Source organism: Branchiostoma floridae, chromosome 19 (assembly GCF_000003815.2).
Source record: "Branchiostoma floridae strain S238N-H82 chromosome 19, Bfl_VNyyK, whole genome shotgun sequence".
NCBI classification, from domain to species: domain Eukaryota; kingdom Metazoa; phylum Chordata; class Leptocardii; order Amphioxiformes; family Branchiostomatidae; genus Branchiostoma; species Branchiostoma floridae.
The window spans coordinates 10,248,343-10,272,636 of NC_049997.1; the positions used below are offsets into that span (position 1 = coordinate 10,248,343).

At 42.1% G+C, this 24,294-nt stretch overlaps 2 protein-coding genes across 2 annotated transcripts in view; both read left to right on the top strand.

Annotated features, from left to right (window-relative positions):
• LOC118406543 (transcription factor E2F8-like) overlaps positions 1-12,920 on the top strand; it is a 15,688-nt gene extending 2,768 nt beyond the window's left edge. The window contains exons 2-13 of the mRNA XM_035806630.1: positions 399-1,111; positions 1,325-1,404; positions 1,905-2,035; positions 2,517-2,685; positions 2,998-3,086; positions 3,785-3,869; positions 4,738-4,878; positions 5,479-5,562; positions 5,929-6,072; positions 6,866-7,074; positions 8,291-8,480; positions 10,077-12,920. Coding sequence (XP_035662523.1) covers positions 411-1,111; positions 1,325-1,404; positions 1,905-2,035; positions 2,517-2,685; positions 2,998-3,086; positions 3,785-3,869; positions 4,738-4,878; positions 5,479-5,562; positions 5,929-6,072; positions 6,866-7,074; positions 8,291-8,480; positions 10,077-12,043 — 3,990 coding nt within the window. The 5' untranslated portion in view covers positions 399-410 and the 3' untranslated portion in view covers positions 12,044-12,920. The remainder of the gene's footprint in view (positions 1-398; positions 1,112-1,324; positions 1,405-1,904; positions 2,036-2,516; positions 2,686-2,997; positions 3,087-3,784; positions 3,870-4,737; positions 4,879-5,478; positions 5,563-5,928; positions 6,073-6,865; positions 7,075-8,290; positions 8,481-10,076) is intronic.
• A 138-nt stretch (positions 12,921-13,058) lies between these two features.
• LOC118406459 (sodium-dependent lysophosphatidylcholine symporter 1-B-like) lies at positions 13,059-24,082 on the top strand. The gene is made up of 12 exons (XM_035806511.1): positions 13,059-13,900; positions 14,631-14,787; positions 14,928-15,049; positions 15,383-15,509; positions 16,501-16,579; positions 17,243-17,403; positions 17,820-17,910; positions 18,605-18,641; positions 18,976-19,063; positions 23,135-23,218; positions 23,941-24,024; positions 24,074-24,082. Exons 2-12 carry the CDS (start codon positions 14,650-14,652, stop codon positions 24,080-24,082), a joined length of 1,020 nt encoding a protein of 339 aa, XP_035662404.1. The 5' UTR covers positions 13,059-13,900; positions 14,631-14,649.
• Positions 24,083-24,294: the final 212 nt, after the last annotated feature.

The window sequence follows — 24,294 nt, forward strand, 5'->3', positions numbered from 1 at the left end:
ATATTGTCAACAACATGATGTAGATACTAGAAACGATAACACAGATTGCAGTAGGAGTGTCCCAAGGATAGAAATTTGTTATGGCAGACAGAACTTTAGCCCTCCAATGCTCTGTCCCGAAAAACTGAACGTCTTGACTTGAAATTGTATTTTTGTAAGCTAAACTGACAGAAATAAGAACAACATGGGCTCTCAAACTTTAAGTGGGAGGGGGAAATTTAGACTAAAGTAGCTAGCAACAGCCCTGGCTGGCTTTTTTTCTGCCAAATGTAGTATTGTTAATTTGTAAGAATTTTGTCAAGACAAGTATTACCCATGATTTACCTACCTAATTAAGACATGCTGCAGTTTTTAATATTGAAGATAATAAGTAACACAAGTGTTGTCTTTGTTCACAGATTTAAGCAGTCATGGCAGAAGAATACCAGTGCTCCCTCGTACCCGAGGGTTTTAGGAACGTCCAGAATTCCGACACGGAGTCTGAATCAGAACACCAGAGCTCCGTCCTCCCCTTCACTAGCCTCAGCCAGGACAAATCAGACTCCAAAGACGACTCAGGCTTCTACGAATCAGGGACCCTCTCAGGTTCTAGTGTTAGTCATGATCAGACGTCCACTGCCACTATATGTGGGCCCACCGAGGATCAAACCAGCTCAGGAACTGAATTCAAAAAGCCAAAACCAACCCCCAAGAAGGCAGCTAACCTCACATTGCTGACCAACCTGCCCATCGATGCAGCCAGCGCGTCAGAAAACGGTGTGCCGGTAACTCCAACAAAACCGGCTGACGGCCAGGAACCTGTGACACCGCTCACGCCGACGGCAAACCTTAAGCTGCTCATGAGTGCGATCAGTCCGGATATCCGTACGCGGGAACTACAGATGAAGAGCACGACAAACCTCCAGTCGCTGTTTAGCGCGCTGAGCCCCGACATGAAGAGCCAGGAGCTGGAGTTGAAGAAGAAGGAACTGTTTCCACGGAAACCAAGGAAAGGAGCAGAGAAGGAAGCATCGTCTCAGACATCCTCTCAAGACGATGATGACCTGGAGATTGAAGAGGGCGAGAAACCAGTCAGCAGGAAGGAGAAGTCACTGGGACTATTATGTCAAAGGTCAGACTCAGAGAACATTAACTCGCTGTAGGACTATATCTTTGTGTCAATGAAGGTTGTAACATACTCAGATAACAGTTGCTCAAGCAAGAGGATAGGTTTGTAAACGGTCAGACGTTTCAGGTAGCATCCTGAAAAGTATCTTCATTTGTTATTGTTTTTCTCAAACTCAAAGTTTGACATTGTACTGTTTTTCTTTCCCCAAACCTCCAGATTCCTCTCCAAGTTTCCTGATGACCCAGAGCCAGGTGCGGCAAAGGAAATTTGTTTAGACGAAGTTGCCAAGGATTTAGGTAAGCCAAGAACCAATAATCATTAAATTTCGAATACCAAGTTGGTATTATTATAGTATATATATATATGTATATGTATATATATATATATATATATATATATATATATATATATATATATATATATATATATATACAGTATTTTTTGTCCTCAACTCCACAGACTGTGCCCTCGTTGTGTTTGTATGCTCACACTAACTGATAGTACTTTTTTATGGTACATTGTATGTTGTTCCCCTTTTTGCAAGGGGTAGATATGCTTTCCCTTCAGATGTGAAACTATTAGAATGATTTGGTCCATAATTAACTAACAGTTTGACAGATAATAAGAAAGTCTGTAACAAAAGATGATGAGGCATTTTGTCCCAATTTGACAAGTATGACCCTTCAAAGCTGAAGCAATTTGGTGGATACTATATGAAAGCTAATCACACCAGCAGCAAACTAGTTATAACAGTTTTGTTTCTTAGATTTCTAAGTCTGGAATTTTGCATCTACAGGTGTTGAGCGGAGAAGGATCTATGACATCGTGAATGTCCTGGAGAGTGTTCAGGTGGTCAGTCGTCTGGCCAAGAACCGCTACAACTGGCATGGCAGGACCCTGCTCAACAACACTCTGTCACGACTTAAGGTAGGTCTCGGGGGTCCTCTTGTACTTAAAACTACTTTGTGGTCAATTTTGAATCCATTGTTTCAAAGACCTGTTGTTTCGTGATACCACTAGCTCTCCTTTTGTCTGGCTCGTGCTTGTTTGTAGTGCTAGTAACTAGTATTGCCCTTTACTCTAGATGCCTTGCACTTACGCTTTTGTCTGAAATGAACAAACTATTGTTGTATGTAGTCCCAAAGTTAGGAGAAGGTCATCATAACATTTACATGTACTATCACAAAAACAGATGATTCTGAATACCTGTAATTTCCAACCCGAAAAATGGACTTACCCAAATTTTCTACTGTCCAACATCAGACAGTCATATTATGCAGATAACTCACATGCAAATTATGATTCACTGCTGGAACATGACTCAGGCTAAGTCATGTGTTCTATCCGCATTTTTTTTGGTTGAAAATTAAAGTTTAACTGGCTGTAAAACATTCCTTCTTTATGACAGGTCCAGGGCCTTGAGATGAAGTATGATGAGATGATGGAGCAGGTGAAACAGCAGGAGGAGGAGGATGAGTTTGAGCCGAGATCTCGCAAGGCGCCGCTCCACGTCAACAAGGACATGAACATGCCTAACCGCACAGGCTACCGCTTCGATGCCTCTTCTATCCTGAAAGGTAGGAAGGTTTGACTATTGATATATAGACATGTCACGATGTCAGTGTTTTTGGTTGTCTTTCATGGTACAGTATATTATTCGGTGCCCCAAAGAAGTAAAGGTTAAGATAGACCAACAGCTTTTTTTGGCCAATGGGGCAGTCGGTGAATTGTTATCTGAAGAACACAATGTCTAGCCAGTAATGCCAGGGATCAAACCCGTTCTTGTGTCCAGTAGCCTAGTGTCTAAGCCAATCAAGGCCATCGAGTTTAGATAAAAGATTTTTTTTGTCACAGTTTGACTGACTTTCATCTTTCTTTCTTCCAAACAGCTGGTGCCACTGCCATTGCCATGAGTCGTAGAGACAAGTCCCTCGGGGCCATGAGCCAGAAGTTCATCATGCTGTTCTTGGCTTCAAATGTAAGTCTTCATGTTGAACCTAGCTTTACCATGTCAGGAATTCTTATGTGTAGAAAAGCATGCTCTTCTTGGCTTCAAATGTAAGTCTTCATGTTAACCCAAACCTCACCATGTCAGTAATTCTTATGTGTAGAAAAGTATGCTCTTCTTGGCTTCAAATGTAAGTCTTCATGTTAACCCAAACCTCACCATGTCAGTAATTCTTATGTGTAGAAAAGTGTGCTCTTCTTGGCTTCAAATGTAAGTCTTCATGTTGAACCAAACCTTCTTGTCAGTAATTGTTATGTGCAGAATAGAATGGCCAACAAGGTTGTCCCTCAATCCAACTGAAATATTTGAACAATTTTGGTTACACAGCTGTAATTGCAAGTATTTCTTCACCTACCAGCTGAAAAAGAATGATCCTATTTATAAATCCTTTGTCCTTTGATTGATGATTTATCTCCTTATTTATTTGAAATGACCTATCCCGATTAGATCTATGAAATTTTATTGCAAATTCTTGCCCGTGAGGTAATTGCAGGTACAAACAGTGTCTATTCTAGCCTAAAGCTAACTACAGAATTCTCTGTTTTAATGATTAATGCCAATTTTATTTAATAATGCACATTCACATGTCTTGTAAAGTTGCTGAATTACAGATGCTGATGATACAATGCTGTCCAAAACATTTGAAAACAAGAGTTTTTCTTTCCCAGGTGAAGGACATCTCCCTGGAGACGGCTGCTAAGGTCCTGATTGGAGAGGGAGGACCCTGCGCTGACGAGAACTCCAAGTTCAAAAGTAAGTCAGTAGAACATAGAAACATAGAAAACTACAAGCACTTGAAATACAAACCTGGTGTAATGTCAAGACCTTTGGTCCATCATCTAGATAGGATTCTTTTAGCCTGATTAAATGTTGCTTATAGCAGCCCGCCAAACATCCGCCGGCCCCCTAGAAGGGGAGGGGCCAGTTACAGCCCTGGACAGCAGAGTTTGTGTTACACAGACTAGTATTCTTTCTGCTTGTGTCAATGGGGAAAACTTTTGTAGGAGACCATCAAAAAGTGGTCACATTGGCCAGGCAGTCCTTATGTAGACGTGGTCACTTTTAGTAAGTTTTGCAGGTTTGACTGTATATCAATGACTAGGTGGTCCTTGTAGTACGTTTATGCTCTCTAACAAGCTGAGTACAGGTCAAGGTGAATAGAATGCAGTTGCTAGTGGTTCTAAGTACAAATTGTGTAAGGTTGTGATCAGGCTTTTAGCTAGGATTTTATAATAGGGAGTCCAAACTTATTGGTGAGTCGCGGTAAGTGACTATTGTAGGGGGTGTCTGGTGGCATCCACCTTCCATGGTGCAGAGTTTTTGATGATTTTAAGTTAAAACAGTGCATTCTAAGGTATCCCAAGAGGCAAAAATACTGTTACAGATGTCACAGTAGAAGACTGTGACCACAGATGACCTGGTAGCATCCCTGGTCAATCAGAATTTCATGCTTGTCAGACAATTTTCTCCCCAGTATAGGGCGTCCAGGGGCATCAAATTTCTTGTTATTCTAAGAAAAGTGCGTCCAGATGACGCGTTGATGCATGCCTGGCTAAAAGCCTGGTTGTGATATAAAACTACAAAGTCTAAAGTTAAATAATTCTTGTGTTGTACTTCCCAGCTAAGATCCGGCGCCTGTATGACATTGCTAACGTGCTGACGAGTCTGAAGCTGATTAAGAAGGTTCTGGTTCAGGAGGACCGCGGGAAGAAACCGGCCTTCACCTGGATTGGGCCTGACCCTGACATTGACACATTCCAAAGTATGTAGCAAAACTTGAGTATTTCTATTTACAAGTCAATATTTCTTTTCTTCCCACTGTCTCAAAGTTGAAAATTTGCCTGCTTATAGCACTTCTGTTATGATGTAGTCTCAATGTTGAAAATTTGCCTGCTTATAGCACTTTACAACCTTCATCATGTTTGTAGCAAAACTTGAGTTTTTCTATTTACACTGGAGGTCTAGTGTACAAATAGGAACATTTCTTTAAAGTTTACATCTCATATTCCTTTTACAATATGAGTCTTTTACACTATGTATTCTTGATGCTCCTTTTAAGATTTTAATAATCTTTCCTGACTACTCTGCCTATCACGTTATGTAATGCCTGGCATTTGTTTGTATGTGACATGTCTGAACAAGGAAATGCCATAAGGAATAGGTAGGAGAGGCATTCTTTGCATCTTGGTTTTTGTTCCTACAGTCTGTGTTGTCAGTGATATTATAGTATTGGTGCTGTGTTTTGTGGAAAAAGAAATGTGGTCTATAGTAAATACGGAAAAGATAACAGGATAAAATGTAATGTTTTTGGCAATTTGGCCACGAATAATCAATTAAAATATTGTTAATGTGCCATTTACAGTGGAGGAGAATGCTGAATCTGCTGAGCCAGCAGTTATGAGCCAAGGAACCATGTACGGGACAGCTGCAGTACACAACACACAAGGTAGGTTGTGATAATAGCAATAACATAAAACCATTTTAAAGCTATAGAGTTGTTTGCAAAGAGGTCTTTGTCAAGAGTTTACAAGAACATGTTTAGGGTACAGTCAGGTGTCTAGCAACCACTCAAGGGACTTTGGAAAAGTAGTTTCTATAGAGTGTACACTTTATAAGAAAGCTAGTCATACCACAGTCAGTAAAAAGGAACTGGAAAAACTTTGCACTGGTCATACTGCCCAATTGGTACTTAATCATAGGTGGTATATGTTTGACATTAACTGCCATTAGATTCTGCATTGTGTTACAATCTGATAGAAATATTCATTTCTCAGGTACATGAAATATGACAGCTTATTTTTCCATTTTGCAGATCTTGGTGTGCGTGTGTTTGCCCCTGCGGGTACAGACAACCCCCGCGGTCTGACCCGCCACGCCTCCTTCCAGGTCCCAGCAGGAACTGCAGCCAACATGGAACAGAAACCCTTCTCCTCTGCACCCAACAGTCCTGTTAAAGGTGGGTCTAGGGAACTTTTCTACCTTAAGAATTTTGACATGTCTTTGTTCATGTAAATCTGTCTTTGTATAACCCTCTTTCCAGAATTTGTTAGTTCTTTTTTTTGTTCCAAGGATTCGTCTGTCCTTTTGTATTGGTATCAGATTTTTTGTAAAATTCATCTTCCCTGGACAACCCTCAAGTTGTATTAGATTATTCTATCTTAAGAATTTGATTTTGTCTTTGCGTAATTCTGATTTTTCGAATCATTGAAATCTATGTCAAGTCTGATGTAAAATGTTTGTTTTTAATCCTTTTTCCATTTCTATGTCTAGATTTTGAGATTGTCATTTGCTAGATATGATTTTAAGATTTTCAATTTGTTAGACATCTTTCCTGGACAATCCCCAAGTTGTAGTTTGGTTGGTTGCTACATCAAAGTACAAGTAAACATAAACAGCTGGAGAAATGTTATTCATTTTGTCCGGGGTGTACAATATGATAACGACTTCTAGTATGGCCTGTTTTCCTTTTCCTTTTAGTCCCCCTTCCTTACCTTTGGTCGCAACAGAAGACAGTGTTGTTGTTGTTGTTGTTTTTTCTTAAAGTTCACAGCAAAACAAGGCTCTTGGAGCCACTCATGCATTTTGGGTTACAGTACTGGATTCTGAAGAAAGTTTGTTTTCCCTTGACTTGAAAAGTTTTAGTTTGTACCCAAACAGGGAAGCAATTCTGTGGAAGCTTGTTTATAATGATGGAGTTCTAGGAAAGAAGCTGTCAGTGTGGATAAACACATGTCTCTCTTCCTGTACAGAACCACCGCAGCAGTTCCGCATGACAGAGCGTATGCAGCAGCTGATGGCTATCTGTCGTCTGGAGCAGGAGGTGAACCAACGAGAGGAGGACCGACAGCGCTCGCTCAAACGACAGCTGCTCGAGTGTCAACAGCAGAACGCAGAGCCGCCTGCTAAAGTAGCGAGAGGAGAGGTAGAACAACCAACAGAAATTACAGTCATCAAGAAGGTACTTTTAGCTGTTGGTTTTCTTAGTTTTGTTCTGCATAGCCAGTAAAAATTGTCTTTGGGCATAACACTAGTTTTGTACAATAACTTTTAGTCCACTCAAACCCACTAAAGTACAGGGGGTTAGAGAGACAATAGGCAAGGGAAATTACAGTCATCAAGAAGGTACTTTTAGCTGTTGGTTTTCTTAAGTTTGCTCTTCATGCCCACAGGGTTGGACAAGTTTTCTAAAATTCATTTGCTCGAAATTTAAATTACATTTTTCTATGTACTTTCACTTCCATCCATGGGATTCTTGTTATTGGCTCTATTTATCTATATTGCCCAATGCTTGATGCCATGACTGAAAAGTAGCAAGTATATCAAAATCTCACTCAATGGAAAAAATCTGATAGGGCAAGTGGGGTTGGAAATGCACTCCAATTTCACTTGCCCGAGACAATAGGGCTAGTGGACTTATAACACCCTGGTTCAGCAAACTGCCATTGGGCATAACATACCAGTTTTGTACAGTAGGTACAAGCTGTGTAAGACTGGATTAGTCAATTCAAATCACTAAAGTCCAGAGGGGAGAGAGACAATAGGCAATGGAAATTACACTTATCTAGAAGGTACTTTTAGCTGTTGGTTTTCTTAAGTTTGTTCTGCATAGTCAGTAAATAAAGTCTTTGGGCATAAACATCAGTTTTGCAGTAGGTACAAGCTGTATAAGATTGGACTATAAGTTTTAGTCCACTCAAACCCACTAAAGTACAGAGGGGAGAGAGACAACAGCCAAGGGAAATTACAGTTATCAAGAAGGTACTTTTAGCTGTTGGTTTTCTTAAGTTTGTTCTGCATAGTCAGTAAATAAAGTCTTTGGGCATAAACATCAGTTTTGCAGTAGGTACAAGCTGTATAAGATTGGACTATAAGTTTTAGTCCACTCAAACCCACTTAAGTACAGAGGGGAGAGAGACAACAGCCAAGGGAAATTACAGTTATCAAGAAGGTACTTTTAGCTGTGTGTTTCAAATTGATTGTGACTGCATGTATCTCCCTTAGGGTGGAAGCAATTATGGTGTAGGTGCTGTGAAGCTTTTGAAGTTTAAAGAAAATTGTAACATTTTGAAGTTTTCTTATATGCTACATAGTTTTATGAATGGCCTAAGGACATGTTGGTAAATTTACATGTTGTTCCCTATTTCTAAGTTTCCTTTCTTATATTTGAAACACAGGAAGTCCCAAGGCTGATACCGATGTCATCGCTACACCCCATCTCGCAGTCAGCACAGGACGCCAAACCCATTGCCATGGTAACGCAGTGCACCAAGGTGTACAGACCCATCCTACCAGCCAACAAGATCCGCCTGGCAGCCACAGTCAGTACTGCAGCACAGACCGGGAACACTGTCACATCCACAGCAGGTAGGAGATGAGCACCCATAAACTTCTGTTTTTCCTTCATTCCTCTCAACTTTCAAACAGTGAATGCTTTGTTAAGCCTGTTATGATAAGCAAATGAAACACTGCAAGCAATCGCGATAAGGTCACAGTGATGGCTAAAATATCAATTATCGGTAACATGTTAACTATTAATTTGATGTGTTAATTTGAAAATTAATTAGTAATCTAATCTGCCAACATTCTTTAGCCATCAAGTACTCCGGTTGTAAACAAAAACAGTGCTCACTCATATTGAAAGTGTAACTTGCATTGGAGGTATGGTAATTTTAAAGGACCAGGGCTCCAGACTAACTTTTTGACCTAGGAGCATGGCGCTCCTAACTCCTAAAACTTAGGAGCGCCAGCAAAAATTTAGGAGCACCACTATGAAAGGTTGGGAGCACAAGCAAACGTCTTAAGTTAAGCCATACAAAGTAGTACTCCTATTAATCAATGTTTAATTATTTTCAGTGATTATAACAGAAAAAGCATTGATCCTGTAAAATGTTTGTCTTTATCTGAGTGTCACAGTATCAACAAGAATAAAAATAAAAGTAGATAAAAATTTAAAAAAAAAAATTAAAATTAAAATTAAAGAAATAAAAAATCTTCAGAAGTTTATTTTATAATTACTGTTACCAAGTAACATTTGGAAGAAACATTCAAACTTAGTAGTGTACCTTATTCACCACTTGTGCTATTTTCAATTGTACCCTGGCTAAAGAAGACAGAATTAAAAAAAAAAATTAAAAAAATATTTAAAAAATAACTGCCCCCTATCTATTATTGATGGTACTGCAGGAAAACTTCAGGAAATGAGTCATTCTCTCGCGCATTACCGCGAGATTCGGCGAGAGTTGACATGTAGATCCAACATGGCGGATATTTCCGAGCCGATCGAGCATTGTGCATTATTTTGGAAGGAATTTTTCGTTGCAGGAACATTAAAACAAGTTGACTACCGGTGAAAAATAGTGAAAATGTATCGGTAACATTTTAATTTGTTTGGTTGGTTGTTAATTTCTGTGTTTTGATGGAGAATTTACGGATCTGAGTGACTGTGTGTGTGTGCACGTGTGTGAGCTCGTCCCATGTACAGCGATGTTTAGCCATGTTTTCGTCTTTGTTCAGCGCAAATTTCAAGATTTTTGGAAGGTTTAAGATGGTCTAAAAGGAAAAGGATATATTTGAGTGCTATATTTTTAAGAGTCTAGTACCAAATCACTTGGCTTTCGGGTTTTTTTGGACCTGAACCGAAACGTTTCTGCTAGTCCAGAACCATGTTACCGGTATTTCATTTTTTTTGCTCATTTTCCGTGCGACCATCATTTCAAAAATAGGCGCATTATTAAAATTACTGTCGCGATGCGACCAAATTTAGTCGCAGTCACGAGCCCTGAAGACTAAAAACACCTACAGAAAACTCCTCAGCCATGGTTATATACTACCTAAAGTAGTTGAAAGAGAATACTCCCCATTTCTTAGTCAGTCAGTTTTTCTGTGACAACCTTTATAAAAGTGTGTATAGCCATCCAGACATGTATCTTAACTTACCTCCTCACAATTTTTCCCCTCCAGATGCGAGCCACACCCTCATCCTTCAGCCTGTGCAGAACTGCCCTCGGGGGACCGCCGCCAGGATCGTCCTCTCGCCCAGCAAGGCTGCCAATCAAGCCGTCACCATGACAACCACGGGACAGCCCCTGACCACGACCATGTCCCTGTCCAACCTCCTCAGCACCATGGCTCAGAGCAACGCGGCCAAGCTGTCCGTACAGCTGAAACCGAACTGTTTACCACCACAAAGCACCACAACAACGTTTCAGGAACAAGTCAGCATGATGTCACAGCCTCAGGAAAGTAAGGAGGGAGTGCCGAAGCAGGCGAACATGACCAACAGCCCCTTCACCCTGCTGCAGAGTGCCAACAGCGCGTTCACGGCGACCGCGCGGTACCTTAACGTCGGATCACAGGGTGTGAGCGCTGCAGCCATACCTTCTAGCATCGTGGTGACGCTACCGGATGGAGTTGTGCAAAGTCAGCTGGTAACATCGACGGCTGAACCTGCTCCAGCTAGGAGAAGTGGGCGACCTGTCCAGCCAAAGCGCCTTGGCGACGAATTCGAGTACATTCCCGTCGTGAAACGTCGGAGGGTGGGGGAAAGCGCTGGAGGCACCCAACAAGAGGATAGTAAAGAAGGAACATCAGAGGAGGGGGTTATATGTCAAAGTGAAAACAAAAGCCAAGGAGCAAGCCCAAGTCGTTCTGAATCTGACAAGGAAAATGCCTCTCCAAGTGAACGCCTAAATAAGGAGCTAGAGAAAGCACATGATCAGAAGCAGCTGTTGGTTAGCCACAAGCCTTCTCCCCACAGAGCCTTGCATCTTAGTCCAGAGTTCCAAAACTCCTCACCACCCGCCAAAAGCCACACCTCACCCACCAATGTCGCATCTGACATGGACTTAGCTGTCCCCATTGATGCAGAGGAGGAACAACAAGTTACTGATCAAGAAGGCAAAGTAGACTCGCAGCATCAAAGCAGGCAAGATCAAAGAGAAACTCAAACCTCCGCCCTCCCTCAGCCCTTTACTCAAAGCTGGCCAGTGGATCAGCAGGTGGTTGACAGAAAAGAAGCCTCCACATCGGATGTTCCACAAGCAGCCATGTTTCCACCAGATCTGCTCACCACAAAGGTGATCCCAGTCATCGCGTCTCCCTACCAGCCGGTCTTCCTGAACCGCAGCGCCAGCAGTTCTCCCGTGGGCTTCTTCAGCCGACCAGTGTCGTTCTCGGACCTGGAGCACGTGTACTCCCCGACGGGACAGGTCCTCCCCATCCCCACATCCTTCTCCTCGTCTCCCTCCCTGCTACAGAGCATCAGCGGCTCTCCCCCTCAGCTGGCCATGTTTGGGCCAACCCTACAGCAAGCCGCCAGCCTAGTCACCCCCCAGACCAGCCCCCTACACCACACCAGCCCGCCTCACACCAGTCCCAACCAGTCGCCACTAGTCTTCCCCTCAGCCATTGTGCCAAGCATCGCACCCGGAGGAAGCCCTACTACCGCCCTTCCTGTTGCCATAACAACGGGGTCATCGACCTTCGGTTTCACCTTCCAACAGCTGAGAGGAATGGGGGTCACGACCCAGCCTGTTCACATCGCCCTCAACCCGTCCTCCCACTTGCCAATCAACCAGGTTGCCGGTGGCAACACCACCACTTGCACCTCCAGCCAATCGCAGACCAGCACTGTACCGATGGTGTCAATCGGCCAGGTCGTTAGCGGCAACACGTCTCCCGGAAGCAGCCAAGTGCCTCTTGTACTGGGTCAAGGGTCATCCTTGCGACCTGAGTTTGACCCCCTCATCAAAACCCCAAATGCCAACTCGGTCAACAAGGACAGTACTTTCTTTCACAACACGCCATTGGTTGTCCCAGCTCAGACAGGCATTCTTTCCTCACCAACAGCCAATCAGAGCACAGGACACTTTGGAACAGCTCAGCGGAAGCTGTCCCTGCCACATGATCCTTGCGCAGAAAGCTCATAATACCAGAACAGTACAGCTGCTTTTAATTTCATTACTTTTTTGGCCATCTTTACTTTATTTCATATTTAGCATCTTTACATTGTTAGAAATCATATTCATTTGGTTTTCTCCACGTAAATAATTGCTTGTTTTTCTTCAGAAGAACATAGCATGGTCTTCAATAGCTGCAAACTCTTGCACATTCCACTTGATAAACATGCATATCACTGTCTGAATGTAAATGTATTGACAATTAATCGGCTCTGAAAGGAGATTGTTTCGTAGTGGAATAAACAGTGAAACTTGGTGCTGTTAAGAACATAGCTTATAGGAAAATGAAGGACTTGTGAAATAGTGTTGATTTTCCTTGGAAAACTCAGAATATGACCAGCTTGTATGAATTTTGTATGTTCTCTGGTCATATGCAGGCATTTCTATGTAAAATTTGGCAGTTTTTACATTTTCTTTCACTACCATTATTTTCTATTTAGAATTATAGTTTATGTAGTCTTTAGCTCAAAGCAAATGTAGACTGCACTTGTTTGATTCAGATATAAATAATTGTACCTAATTTGATATTTATTGCTTCTATGTAAGCTTTTGTAATCACCTTATTGTAGAGTGATCTAGAGACACACTTTGCTTAAAGTTATGATTTTTTTTACACACAATGGAGTGAACAATTACATTGTGCTGCTATCAATGCTATACATTTTCCACACAGCAAGAGTGATGATTGTTGTTGGAAAAAAAACTTGACTTTTATTACTTGATTGTCCTAGAAACTGCCAGGTACTTTGTACCATAACAGCCTACTTGAAAATATTTCTGTGATTTAGTGTGTTTTATATATTATATGTATATTATTGTTGCCTTTCAATTGGCTGCGAAATAATTTTCAATACAAGAAATGTGACATTGCAGTACTTTGTGTTTGTCTTTTTTATGTATTAGATCATTCTCGTTGTGATTGAATGACTGAAGGCCTTTGTTGTACATGCATATGCCCACTGGGTGAGGTAGTGACCATGACTATGGCACAAAAACAAAACACTATCAACCTAACGCTAGCTATATATATAGCTGGAGTGGTGCTACACATGGAGTCAACCAAAAGGAAAGGGTGGTCACTGGTCAGACGACATTTTTTTTTCTAAAATTACCTTGTAGTTCCATAGCAACCAGCTTGGGGGCCCAAACCAACACCACTTCTTGTTAACACATTCCTGCCACCAAGATATCAACACCAGAGACCGTCCAAAACCAAAGACTCAAAACCAGAAAGCCCTACTGCAGTACCAATGCCAGCCACCAGAGGGCCCAAAATCAATTTAAAATCATCAGGTTCACACGAACATGTACCTGTGCATCATGGCAATCCATCCAGATATTCTTAAGATATTTGACAGAATACGTGAATATTTGCACTAAAATGACCATGCAGATCCCTACCACTTCAACCACATGCCAACACCCATCTTCCACCTTAAATTAACAACACGTTTACGTCCAGGACCAAAGCTATTTTTAAAAATACTGCTGCAGTACCAAGTTCAACCAACAGGAGGCCCACTGAAACCATCCTACACCGTCACTATTATTGCCCAACCTACCAAACACCATTGCATGCAATCCACCCTGTGGTTCATGAGATATATCCCTATACATCATCCGTACCAAAACAGTACCCCGACCCTTGTCCTAGGACGTTATATCTTTAATACATAACCCCCTTTGTCCTCCGTAGTGGCTGTCCGCATGCGCAAACAAACACTAGTAATTTGTTTAAGTTGATAACAGAACATCTACCTGTTGTCTGCCGAGCAAAAAGCCAGTCATCCGTTTTGCCTTCCTTAGGCAACTTGCCTGTTCAGACAGGTATGTGTCTAATGCTGTTCCCCCTCTTTATCTCTTTAATATCTAGTGTTCGAAGTGCCTTGGTTTTTAGAGCGTCATTTTAAGTCAGTTTGTGACAGCAAGGAGGTTGAAAAGAGGGACAGGCAGCATCGAGAGATGGTCGCATTAAGCTTAACCCCATGGGCATGGAAATATAACAAGAACTAAATTTAGTATGACAAATATGGCCAAATAGATCATAGTAATACTGGAAAAGTTCGAAGATTGGCATTATAGCTTCAGTTGTTTTTGGACAGGTTCCCTGAAAACAGTAACTTTTGATTCAACAACTTACCACTGCCGTGACCTACTTTTAGATTGGTGACCAACCGATGACCTATCAATCCACATTTATGTTATGCAACACGCCCCTTTCATGTGACCTCACCCAGGGAATTATTGGATTTATGCAACCCTAAAGCATACAGTAATTGTAATAACATGCAAAATGTGAAAGTATGACTCTAAAGACAACAACAGACACAAAGAGTAACCCATAGTAAGCCGAAACCGAAAAGATTGAGTAAGCGGTTACTACGAAGGTTGGTATCCAGGCCACAGCTATTTACCTGTTTACGAGGGGCTGTCCAAGGACACTTACATTTCTGCTCGTGTCTGCAAAGGCAAATCTAATCTACCTGTCATGTGCCCATTGCGTTATTGTCGTGTTGTGTATAACTAAACTCGTGTTTATTTTCTTCCGTGTTCTCAGTCACCACTGCAGCCCGACCATGACCGATCTAACGATGACAACGAAACCCCTGTCTGTCGTGGCGAAGTTGTGTTACGCTTTCGGGGGCGTTGGCGGTGAGATCCTATGGGTCGTGTTTGGGGCGTACACCAGCATCTTTCTGGTGGATGTGGCGCAGGTAAACTGGTTCAGTATCATCTTCTTGCTATCAGTGTTTTCTCTCAAATACGCCATGCTGCATGCGTGCACTTCAAGATTTCTTCGACCAAGGTGTTTTACTTCAGAAGGCTTACATGTATAATGTATATTCTTTTCCAGATGCCACCCTTATTTGCCACGTCCATTATTTTCGGCAGTAGGGTAGTGGACATCTTATGCAATGTCGTCATAGGCCCGTTGATTGACAGGACGAATACACGATGGGGGAAGATAAAACCATGGTAACGTACATATGAGAATTTACATAGTTTTGCTGCGGTAGAGCGTTATAGCCGTTAAAGATGGGGTCACACCTGCGTATATATTTAAGTCCGTATGAGGCGCGCATGGGAGTATTTGCCTCCACCAGGCTCCACAGGTCGTTGTAAGATAATAGAAATTGGACAAACGTTAACAGGTAACATGTCAGACGATTTAGCTGGGTGGCTAACTATACTACTCGGTCAGCTAACTCATCTGGCATGTTATGTATCTAAATTTGTCCAATTTGTACTATGCAGCTTTCTGTATAGTTTTCTGCACACAGTTCTGGAAGTGTCTTTCTTATTTTCCAGGATTGCAATATCAACTCTGTTTATGACTGTAACGAACGCGTTGATGTGGTATGTCCCGGATGTTGGGACGGGAGGAAAGCTGGCCTGGTACATCATACTGTACACTGTGATGGTGCTAGGTCGGTCGGTAAGTCACTAGCCTCAGACTCCGGCGAGCTTTCTTTTAAAACTATGCACGGATATATCTGATTAAATACATGTGAAACAACAAGAAGGGGCGAGTAGAACAGAAAGAAACAATATATACAAATATCCTGACCGACCCGGCGGGAATCGAACCCGGGTCCTCAAAACTTAAACCCCCCACTGTTACACTACTCCCCCTTTTGTTTTCATGATTCGTCCTCGAATCTCCGAGTTCGATCCCTGTGGGCAGGCACATCTCCGGCCTGTTATCCACCCGAGGGCCACGTCGGGCACCAATGAAACAACAAGAAGGGGCGAGTAGAACAGAAAGAAACAATATATACAAATATCTTGACCAACCCGGGAATCGAACCCGGGTCCTCAAGATCACAACACCAGCATATATATACACACAAAAAAACTGAATAGAAATATTACAAGCACTATGATAACTTATTTACCTCGCTGTAGGTACGTAATGGAAATAATCCATACATTTGGGATCGTCTTATGAACTACCTGTCTATTTATATGTGTAAATGAATATAGAATACAACACGGTGTATTCCGTATCACCCGAGGTATCAGCCCGACCGCGGGTCGGATCGCCCGAAGGGTGATCCGACCCGCGGGAGGGCTGGGACCGAGGATGATGCGGAATACACCGTGTTGTATTTTATTTATGTCATACCCACCTAAGAAAACCCCCATTTTGATGCGAAATGCGCTAGAAGTTTGGTGCCCTCGAACAAAAAGTGTTGCAACAGTAATCTTCCAACGTCTTAATCAGGTATTCGAACATTCGATGGCGCCGCACTCGGCCCGCTCGAGACAGTTCGATTTATTCGAATGGAGCCTGTGTGATACGCCTTTCGAACCGGTCTGATATAGAAGTTATGGCCCGGTCCGGAACACCCGTATCGAATGTTTTCGCGTCACAGGTATGACATAAATATACATATGTGCCACTGATATTGGACGTTTTCTTTCAGGGGTTTTCGATTGCCTACACCGCATTTTTGATGTTTCTAAGCGATAACAGCTCCGAGAGAGACTCAGCTATCCTATACAGTAAGTAGTACAGGTATCATGCTAATACAGTAGAAGCCAGTTAATTGCGCACCGGATTAACGCACACTTCTGTTAACTGCACGGAATCCCCAAATCGCAAAACAGTGCGGTCCAGCTAAATAACTTCGCATTATTGCACCAGCCGGATAATTGCACGAAATTTACTGGCAAATAGGCCGTGCGATTAAGCGGCTTCTACTGTATTACAGATAGTAGGGTAGCAAAATGAAATGTAGGGGGGCACAGTTGGTGATTACTAAGGTAACGTTTGAGCAGGGTAGTTCTTCACAATATAGGGAAAAAATTATTACTCTGTGACGGAGGGTAACCTCTGACGACAGAGTATTGTTGTTGTCCGATGTGATGAGTGTTCGCATCTGTATCTCTATGTTCCCTTTGCCGCATTCACATGTAGTCTGGCATGTCGCTTGCACGCGGTTGCGTGAAGATGCACTTGTTTCGCGGTAGCTGTTTTTATAATCGATGTAACAATTTCAGAAATCACCCCTATACTCCTGGTGTTGTGGAACAGGCCATGTGATGGGGGGTTGGGGTGGTAATTAGCTTATCTCCATGCAGATATGGGGATATGTGTTCTCTAATTATCTTTCTCGTTCAAAATATCGATTTATAACAATAACGCACACCCTCTTCCCTTCTCAGGGTCCATTATCATTATGGGAGGAATGCTAGGGGGAGTGGCAATGCACGGACAGATCCTCGCTTCATTCAGACGCTCCGATCACGACTCCTGTGACAACATGACTTACAGCGGTAACAGCAGCACCAACAGTTCTGTGGACGGAGTTTCTTTGGAGATGACGGTAAGTCAACGCACACCTGTTCCCTCCTTATTGCACAACATTTGTACATGGTACAATTGTAAGGCAACAGTAACAAGTCAATTGATACAATGATACTCGTCTAAGTTCTATAACTACATACATACATACATTCTTTGGAGATAACGGTAAGTCAACGCACACCTGTTCCCTCCTTCAGAAAACTTATTGAACATACTAAAAGAAAAATTACTCATCTGAACTTCCATATGAATCTCTATGAGTCTTTTTCAGCTAGCTGACCAAATTGCTGAGGACACGTGACTTTAAACAACGTGTGACGTCAGTAATGGGTCAAAGGTTGCTGGAAGTCTATAGCGCTCCACGTCCTGGTTTTTCTATAACTGTAATAGTGTAATTTCTTTGCCAAATCATGATTTTTTTAAACATTTCCTCAGCGAACCGGTTACATGATCTCTTCAGCAGCTGTGTGTGGTATTCTGCTGTTGTGTTTGTCAGCAATCGTCTTTGGCACGACAGAGAGAAAAGGTACGTATACAAAGTAGCCTCCGTTGGAGACTCGAGCGGAGCTGGCATTTTTTTTAGATGGGGGGGGGGGCTGGTTCTCGATTTTAAACGTTGGCTAGGTGCCCTTATGCCGGGAAAGGCTCGAAGACGGGGCAAACACCTTTCCACGGCAAACTCCCTTTCCCGGTTTAAAGACACCTAGCCAACGTTGAAAATCGCGAACCAGCGCCCCCTCCCTTAAGTTAAATGCCCGCCCCGCTCTTCAGTCTTCAACGGAGGCTATACAAAGATGCTTTTACGGGTGAACTCACCAATGCCGCATATTAATCAACAAACTACTTTGCTGTGGAAGAGTTAACTAGCTAGATTATCGGGTATCAATTATGATGTCTGCAATAGTTATTGTATCGCTTCTTTTTGGAAAATAACCGTGACATTCGTTCATAAGAAACAACGACAAACTCTTTCAATGTACATCCATACTTTGACATGTAGTTGCTACATATATTTTGATCAAGAACATTAAACATTGAGTGAATTGGGTTGTTATGGGTTGCCTAATATCCTAATTAATCAAAAGTAGTCAAATTTCAATTGTTGAATAAATTTCATTGCTTGTTGCCCCCCCCCCTCCCCCCAAAAAAGGATAATTCCCCTTTTCCAACCAACTTAAGAATTAATATGCCTAGACGTTTTCTCCAACATGTTGTTCTAGATATTTCAGCGACATCCGGAGGAAAACGTGACCAGAACATTATAGAAATAGCTAAACTTTCTTTCCAACACTGAATTAATATAGGGACTTACCCTAAATTTTCGGCCAACTCCGTCGACCAACTCCGTCCACCGGCCCACACTCAACAGAGACGGGGGGCGGCATAGACTTTCTGATACTTATGACCCCCTCCTGCAAAAGTGGCGTGTTCCTGACGTCACTGCTGGAGATAGGGTCATTCTGTGAACAAGGTCGACGGAGTTGGCCGAAAATTTAGGGTAAGTCCCTATATTAATTCAGTGTTGGAAAGAAAGTTTAGCTATTTCTATAATGTATTCTACCAACACAGATGAACTTTCATGTGACCAGAGCATGTTCAAGACGACGAAGATTGTGCTGACATTTCGCCCCAACGTCTATTTTCTTCTGGCATATTTCTTTATCCAAATACCTATTGCTGTGAGTATCATATTAGGAATTCAATCAGGTATTTATCAAGTGTTATTGCGCTAGATTAAAAAAGTGTGGGGACTAAACTAATGCCATGTTCATTCGGTCATATGGATGACATCCGCATGCATCAATTTTCAATTGTTAAAAAAACGTTTCGACCATTCTATAAATCGTACAAAGCAGCTGCAAAATGAGTACAGTCAAATCTGCCCAAGACGACCACATGGGGACCGGCCAAAAGCGGTCGAATTGGCCAGGTGGTCGGTTAGAGGAGTATCGACTCATAACATACCCAATGCATAGTTTAAATGGTTTCTGTTGTGTTTAATGGCAAATAGCAAGCACATGCACGTGCATCTGCCGTCATCTTTATTTTGAACATAACATCATAATGGCAGTCAAAATCCGGCGCAAACTGGCCGAATTCGGCACAAACTCGTGCTAGTTATCATTGAAAATCTATGACACCTCAAGATTTGAAAATGACGCGGTCGTTATGGGCAGGGATTTGGTCCCAATTTTTGGCGGTCTTGTTGGCCAGGTGGACGTTGTAAAGAGGTGGCTTAGTGCTTACGTCAGTGGGGAAAATTTTCGGGACCGAGAAAAAGCGGTCGTAATGGCCAGGGGTCGCTAAGAAGAGGTGGTCGCTTGGGCAGGTTTGACTATAGATATATGACGTAAATTGCCAAAAATGTAGAAAAACGGACGCTGATATCGTAGAATACCAAAGTTAATTCCGAAGTCAAAAAGAGAAAACGAGAAAGAACAAAATGAAGAATCCACTGTTCAGTATACCATACTCTGTGTGTTATTAAGTCATTTGTTCAACTGACCACCTAGTTTCATAGTGAAGGCAACTTTTCCCACTTTTTGTCTTCTCACGCTCGCATCAATTTTGGAGTTTCCAGAGGACGTCAGCCATATAGCCGAATCAATAAATCTCCAACCCCCTAAAGTTGTCTGATATGAATCGAACTATACCAAGAAGTGGGTAATATACTCGGTGGGACCGCGTGGTACAGTGGTATTGTGTCCGCCTTGTGACCGAGAGGTTGCGGGATCGAATCCGCCTGCCGTGCTGCCGATCTTGTGCCCTTGGGAAAGGCACTTTACACGACTTTCCTTACTCTACCCGAGCCGTCCCTCGGATAGGACGTTAAATGGAGGTCCCGTGTCTGGGGAGAGCCATACCCCGGGCACGTTAAAGAACCCGCCACATGTGCGATGGTGCGGTGTGAGTGGTTCAAAACCAACAGTACCTTGGCCGCACCTGGGGCAATTACTGTCGTATTGAGGTCACCTGAGTGGCGCCGAATGGCAGCCAGAATCACCAGCGAATGGCAGCTCACTCCAGACCCTTGCGATTTAGCCCCGCCTATTGTAAGCTCCTCGCAATTCATCCCCTGGCTGCAAAAAGTGAGTAGTCGGCCCACCCAATAATGAATGAATGAAGACCTTTATTGTACAGTTTTGCCCAACCGAGCTAAGTACAGGTCACAACAAGTCAAGATATATACATATAAAAGTATCACAAATCTAGTCTAACACAAAAGTTCGGCTTCTTCTCGCTTCTTGGTAATGGTGAAAATGTAGGACTGTATGGGTTTCGCTATGGTCGGTTTGTCAAAACGCATGAGAAATATAAACTTGTCAGTGCTACTCATGTGTCTAAAATGAGGGAATCTACTTTCTATATAACTAAATAGAGTATTTCTATCATTGTATATAACTAAATAGAGTATTTCTATCATTGACATACATATCGCAATCAACAGTGAAGTGCACTTCATCTTCTACCATGTTTGAGGTACAAAATTGGCAGACTCTTTGTTCTAGAGGAGTGCGGTTGTGCCTTCCTGATTCAATTCGCAGTCGGTGGCAACTGATTCTTAGGCCCCCTTTCCACTTGACGGCGCTCTCACGGCGCTCTCGCTGCGATGGAAAATTGGCCAGAGCGCGGTGAGAGCGCCGCGACGCCGGAAAAAGCTGCTCTAGTGGAATCTCTCCGGCGACCCCAGCGCGCTCTCACCGCGACGAAAAACTCAAATGTCAGCATCTTTTTATGAGCTAGCAAAGTTTCGAAAGATTACTCAACGAATTTCAGAGATAAAGAACGAATCTTTTGACGTTTAGTGTATTTTGGTATCTTTGAAGTCATCCATTTACGTGCTACATAACATTCAAAGTATAAAATCAAGGCTGTAATCAAATCCAATTTTGGTCACTGTACAGTCACTCAGACTGAAATATACACGTTTGTCTTGCTGTTTTTTTCTTAAATCTGTCATGTAGCTTGTTCAGCATAAATTTATCATGCCACGTTATTAGTGTAAATCATACAACACTGAAACACTTCAATTTATTGAAAATGGGACTTAAACGTACTAAATGTGCAGATGAAGAACAAGAAAACATAATGTCATCATGTTGAAATTCAAAAATATGTTGAGAAATGATAAACCATTGTTTTTTAAACCTTGCTTATTACAACTCAGTTTGTTGAATTGTTCATCACCGGTACATTTTGGACATTTCTCCGCTTTCTGTCTATGTCAAATATACTTCTTCACAAACTGCGCAGTTGAGAGCGCAGAGAGAGCGCGGTGAGAGCGCCGTCCTAGCTAAATTGGTATCATAAATCACTGTTGAGACCAATTGCGCTCACCGCGCTCGCTGTGCGCTCTCTTGGCGCTCACGGCGCTCGCTGCGCGCGCTCTTGGCGCTCTCTCTGCGCTCATAGTTGGATCGCCGTCCACGGCGCTCTCACGGCGACTGTTTTGAGCAGGTTCAAAACAGTCGCGGTGGTGATGGCGACCATGGCGACCATGGCGCTCCCACCGCGCTCTCTTCGCGCTCTCATGGCGACCTTGGCGATCCCACCGCGCTCTCACCGCGCTCTTCCAAATTTGAGGTCGCAGAGAGAGCGCCGCGAGAGCGCCGTCCTAGTGGAAAGGGGGTATTAGTTTAGCAATGGTAGTTCTGTGCCGAATGTTTGTAATTTGCAAATACTGCTCTTCATTGTATGTGGATTTCAGTAGTCTGTACGTTCGGAGTTTGTTTTTTGCACCTAAACCTTTGTTATCATTATGAATGTTGGTTAGAAAATTCTGGAAATAAATATCCTTCAGTCGTTGGTGGATAGCAGAAATTAGGTGGGATACGTTTGGATCTGTTGACTCATGGGCTTGCCAAACAAAAGGGTAACCACACTCCTCCAGAGTTTTGCGAACACCAGATGCCCAACATTTAGTACCTGATGAATCTAGATTAAGCTGACATAAGAGAGCGTCTGCCTGCAGGCTCTCGGCTGGCACATTCTGTTGAATTCTAATGAAATATTTGATGGCGTTCAGAGAGGCTTCCAGTTGGATAGGGTACCTCCCTAAGTCAGCGCGTACAGCAAGGAATAAACAATACTCTGTGACGTAATTATGGTTTTCACAATGGGTTGTTTTGCGTCTTTATCGAATGTGACATGGTGATGATTATGGTTTGACTATAGGATTTATTACAGATTGAGTTTGTTATTCACCCATTCATTAAACGTAGCGTGTTATTGTGTGTGTATTGCTGTGCGGTGTCCGTGTTGAACAGTAGTGCTAGGCTGTCTGTGATGATTTGATTTATTATTTCACATACAAAGTTTTACAGTTTCGCAAACACATGCACTGAATTGCACTGGAAAATACAATCAGGTTGACAGCCTTACTACATTACAACATTACATCGTTTATCTACTTACTGATATTTAAAATCAACTATGCTTCAAGATATTGTCTATATCAAACTTTGTTTAGCATAATTCTTCTTTTACAGTAGCATATTTACACCAGTTGTTGTGAGCATAACGTTAGAATATTACTTGATTTAAAAATTGACTATACAAGTTTCATTTGGTTTTATATTAAAGGAGCATTTAAAAACGGACACGACAACATATTCAGTAAAGACTAGAGGTAACCAATGAGGTTATAGGGTCTCTCACACTAGTTATAAAGTTTGAACAACTTCGGTGATGATAAGATGACTGGTAAGATGATTTTGTCTCACATTTTGGCTTGACATTTTTATTTTCAGATAGGACATGGAGGCATTGCCCTCTACGTACAGTACAGTCTGGATCTGGAAGACCAGATAGAGAACGTCCTCTTATCTTTCATGGTAAGAGACCAAACGTCCTGATGTTTTTTCCAAACTAAACATGTTGATATCATGAAAGTTCATCTGTGTTGGTAGAATACATTATGGAAATTGCTAAACTTTCTTTCCAACACGAATTAATATAGGGACTTACCCTAAATTTTCGGTCAACTCGACCTTGTTGACAGAATGAAGTTGACCGAAAATTAAGGGTTAGTCCCTATATTAATTCGTGTTGGAAAGAAAGTTTAGCAATTTCCATAATACAAACATGTTGATGTTTACACATCCTTGCTGTGAAAGACTTCACATCTCCGTTTGTTTCAGCAGCCTTGTTTCTAAGCGAAACGGTTCTAAAAGTAGTTGAAAGTTCATCACCGTTGGTAGCATCCATTCTGTACTAGGATCGAACACAAAGTTGTAATTGGACTTGCCAAAATGAACAAAAAATTGCAGAAGCCTATGACGTCCCCCGTCACTATACAGTTGCTAGAGATACGAATGGTACAGATTTTCTAGAAATAAATTGGAGTTTGCATTGCAATATTGATAATAATGAAAGTTTATTTGAAACTTTTTGCCCGAGGGCTAATTGCAACATGGAACATACAGAATATATAGTATACATACATACATACATAAAATAAAAGACTTTGGTAACGTTATAGATAACAATGGTGACAAGTGGAAACAGGTGACTATTCTAGCAATAATATATTGATAATACTGATTCTTTCCAATAGGTGGCATCAGTGTTAGCCATGCCTGTTATTGGTTGGGTCGTGTCCAAACTTGGCAGGAAGACTTCCTACATATGCCTTATGCTGGTAAGGCCCTGAAACTCAACAATATGTTTTTGTTAACATGTGTACTCAGCCGCCATAGAGTCCATTCCAAGACACCATGCGGATGTTTGTGGCCATTGTTTAGAATTGATTTTAAAGTTTTGTAATTATATGTCTAGGACATTTGATACTTCAGAAATATTTGTAACACTGTTTCAACTTTATAAACATTTCCCTGGTCCTGTAAAACTTTGGAAATATTCATCGTGTGGAATTGGATACTTCTAATGGTTTCTAAATAATGATAACAGT

Bases quoted from the DNA above. Each gene is read 5' to 3' on its own strand.
- LOC118406459 (XM_035806511.1), top strand. From the start codon at position 14,650: ATGACCGATCTAACGATGACAACGAAACCCCTGTCTGTCGTGGCGAAG. The intron at 18,642-18,975 runs CATTATAGAAAT...ATGTGACCAGAG, and splicing joins GGAGGAAAACGTGACCAGAA to CATGTTCAAGACGACGAAGA. The intron at 19,064-23,134 runs GTGAGTATCATA...TTTTATTTTCAG, and splicing joins TTATCCAAATACCTATTGCT to ATAGGACATGGAGGCATTGC.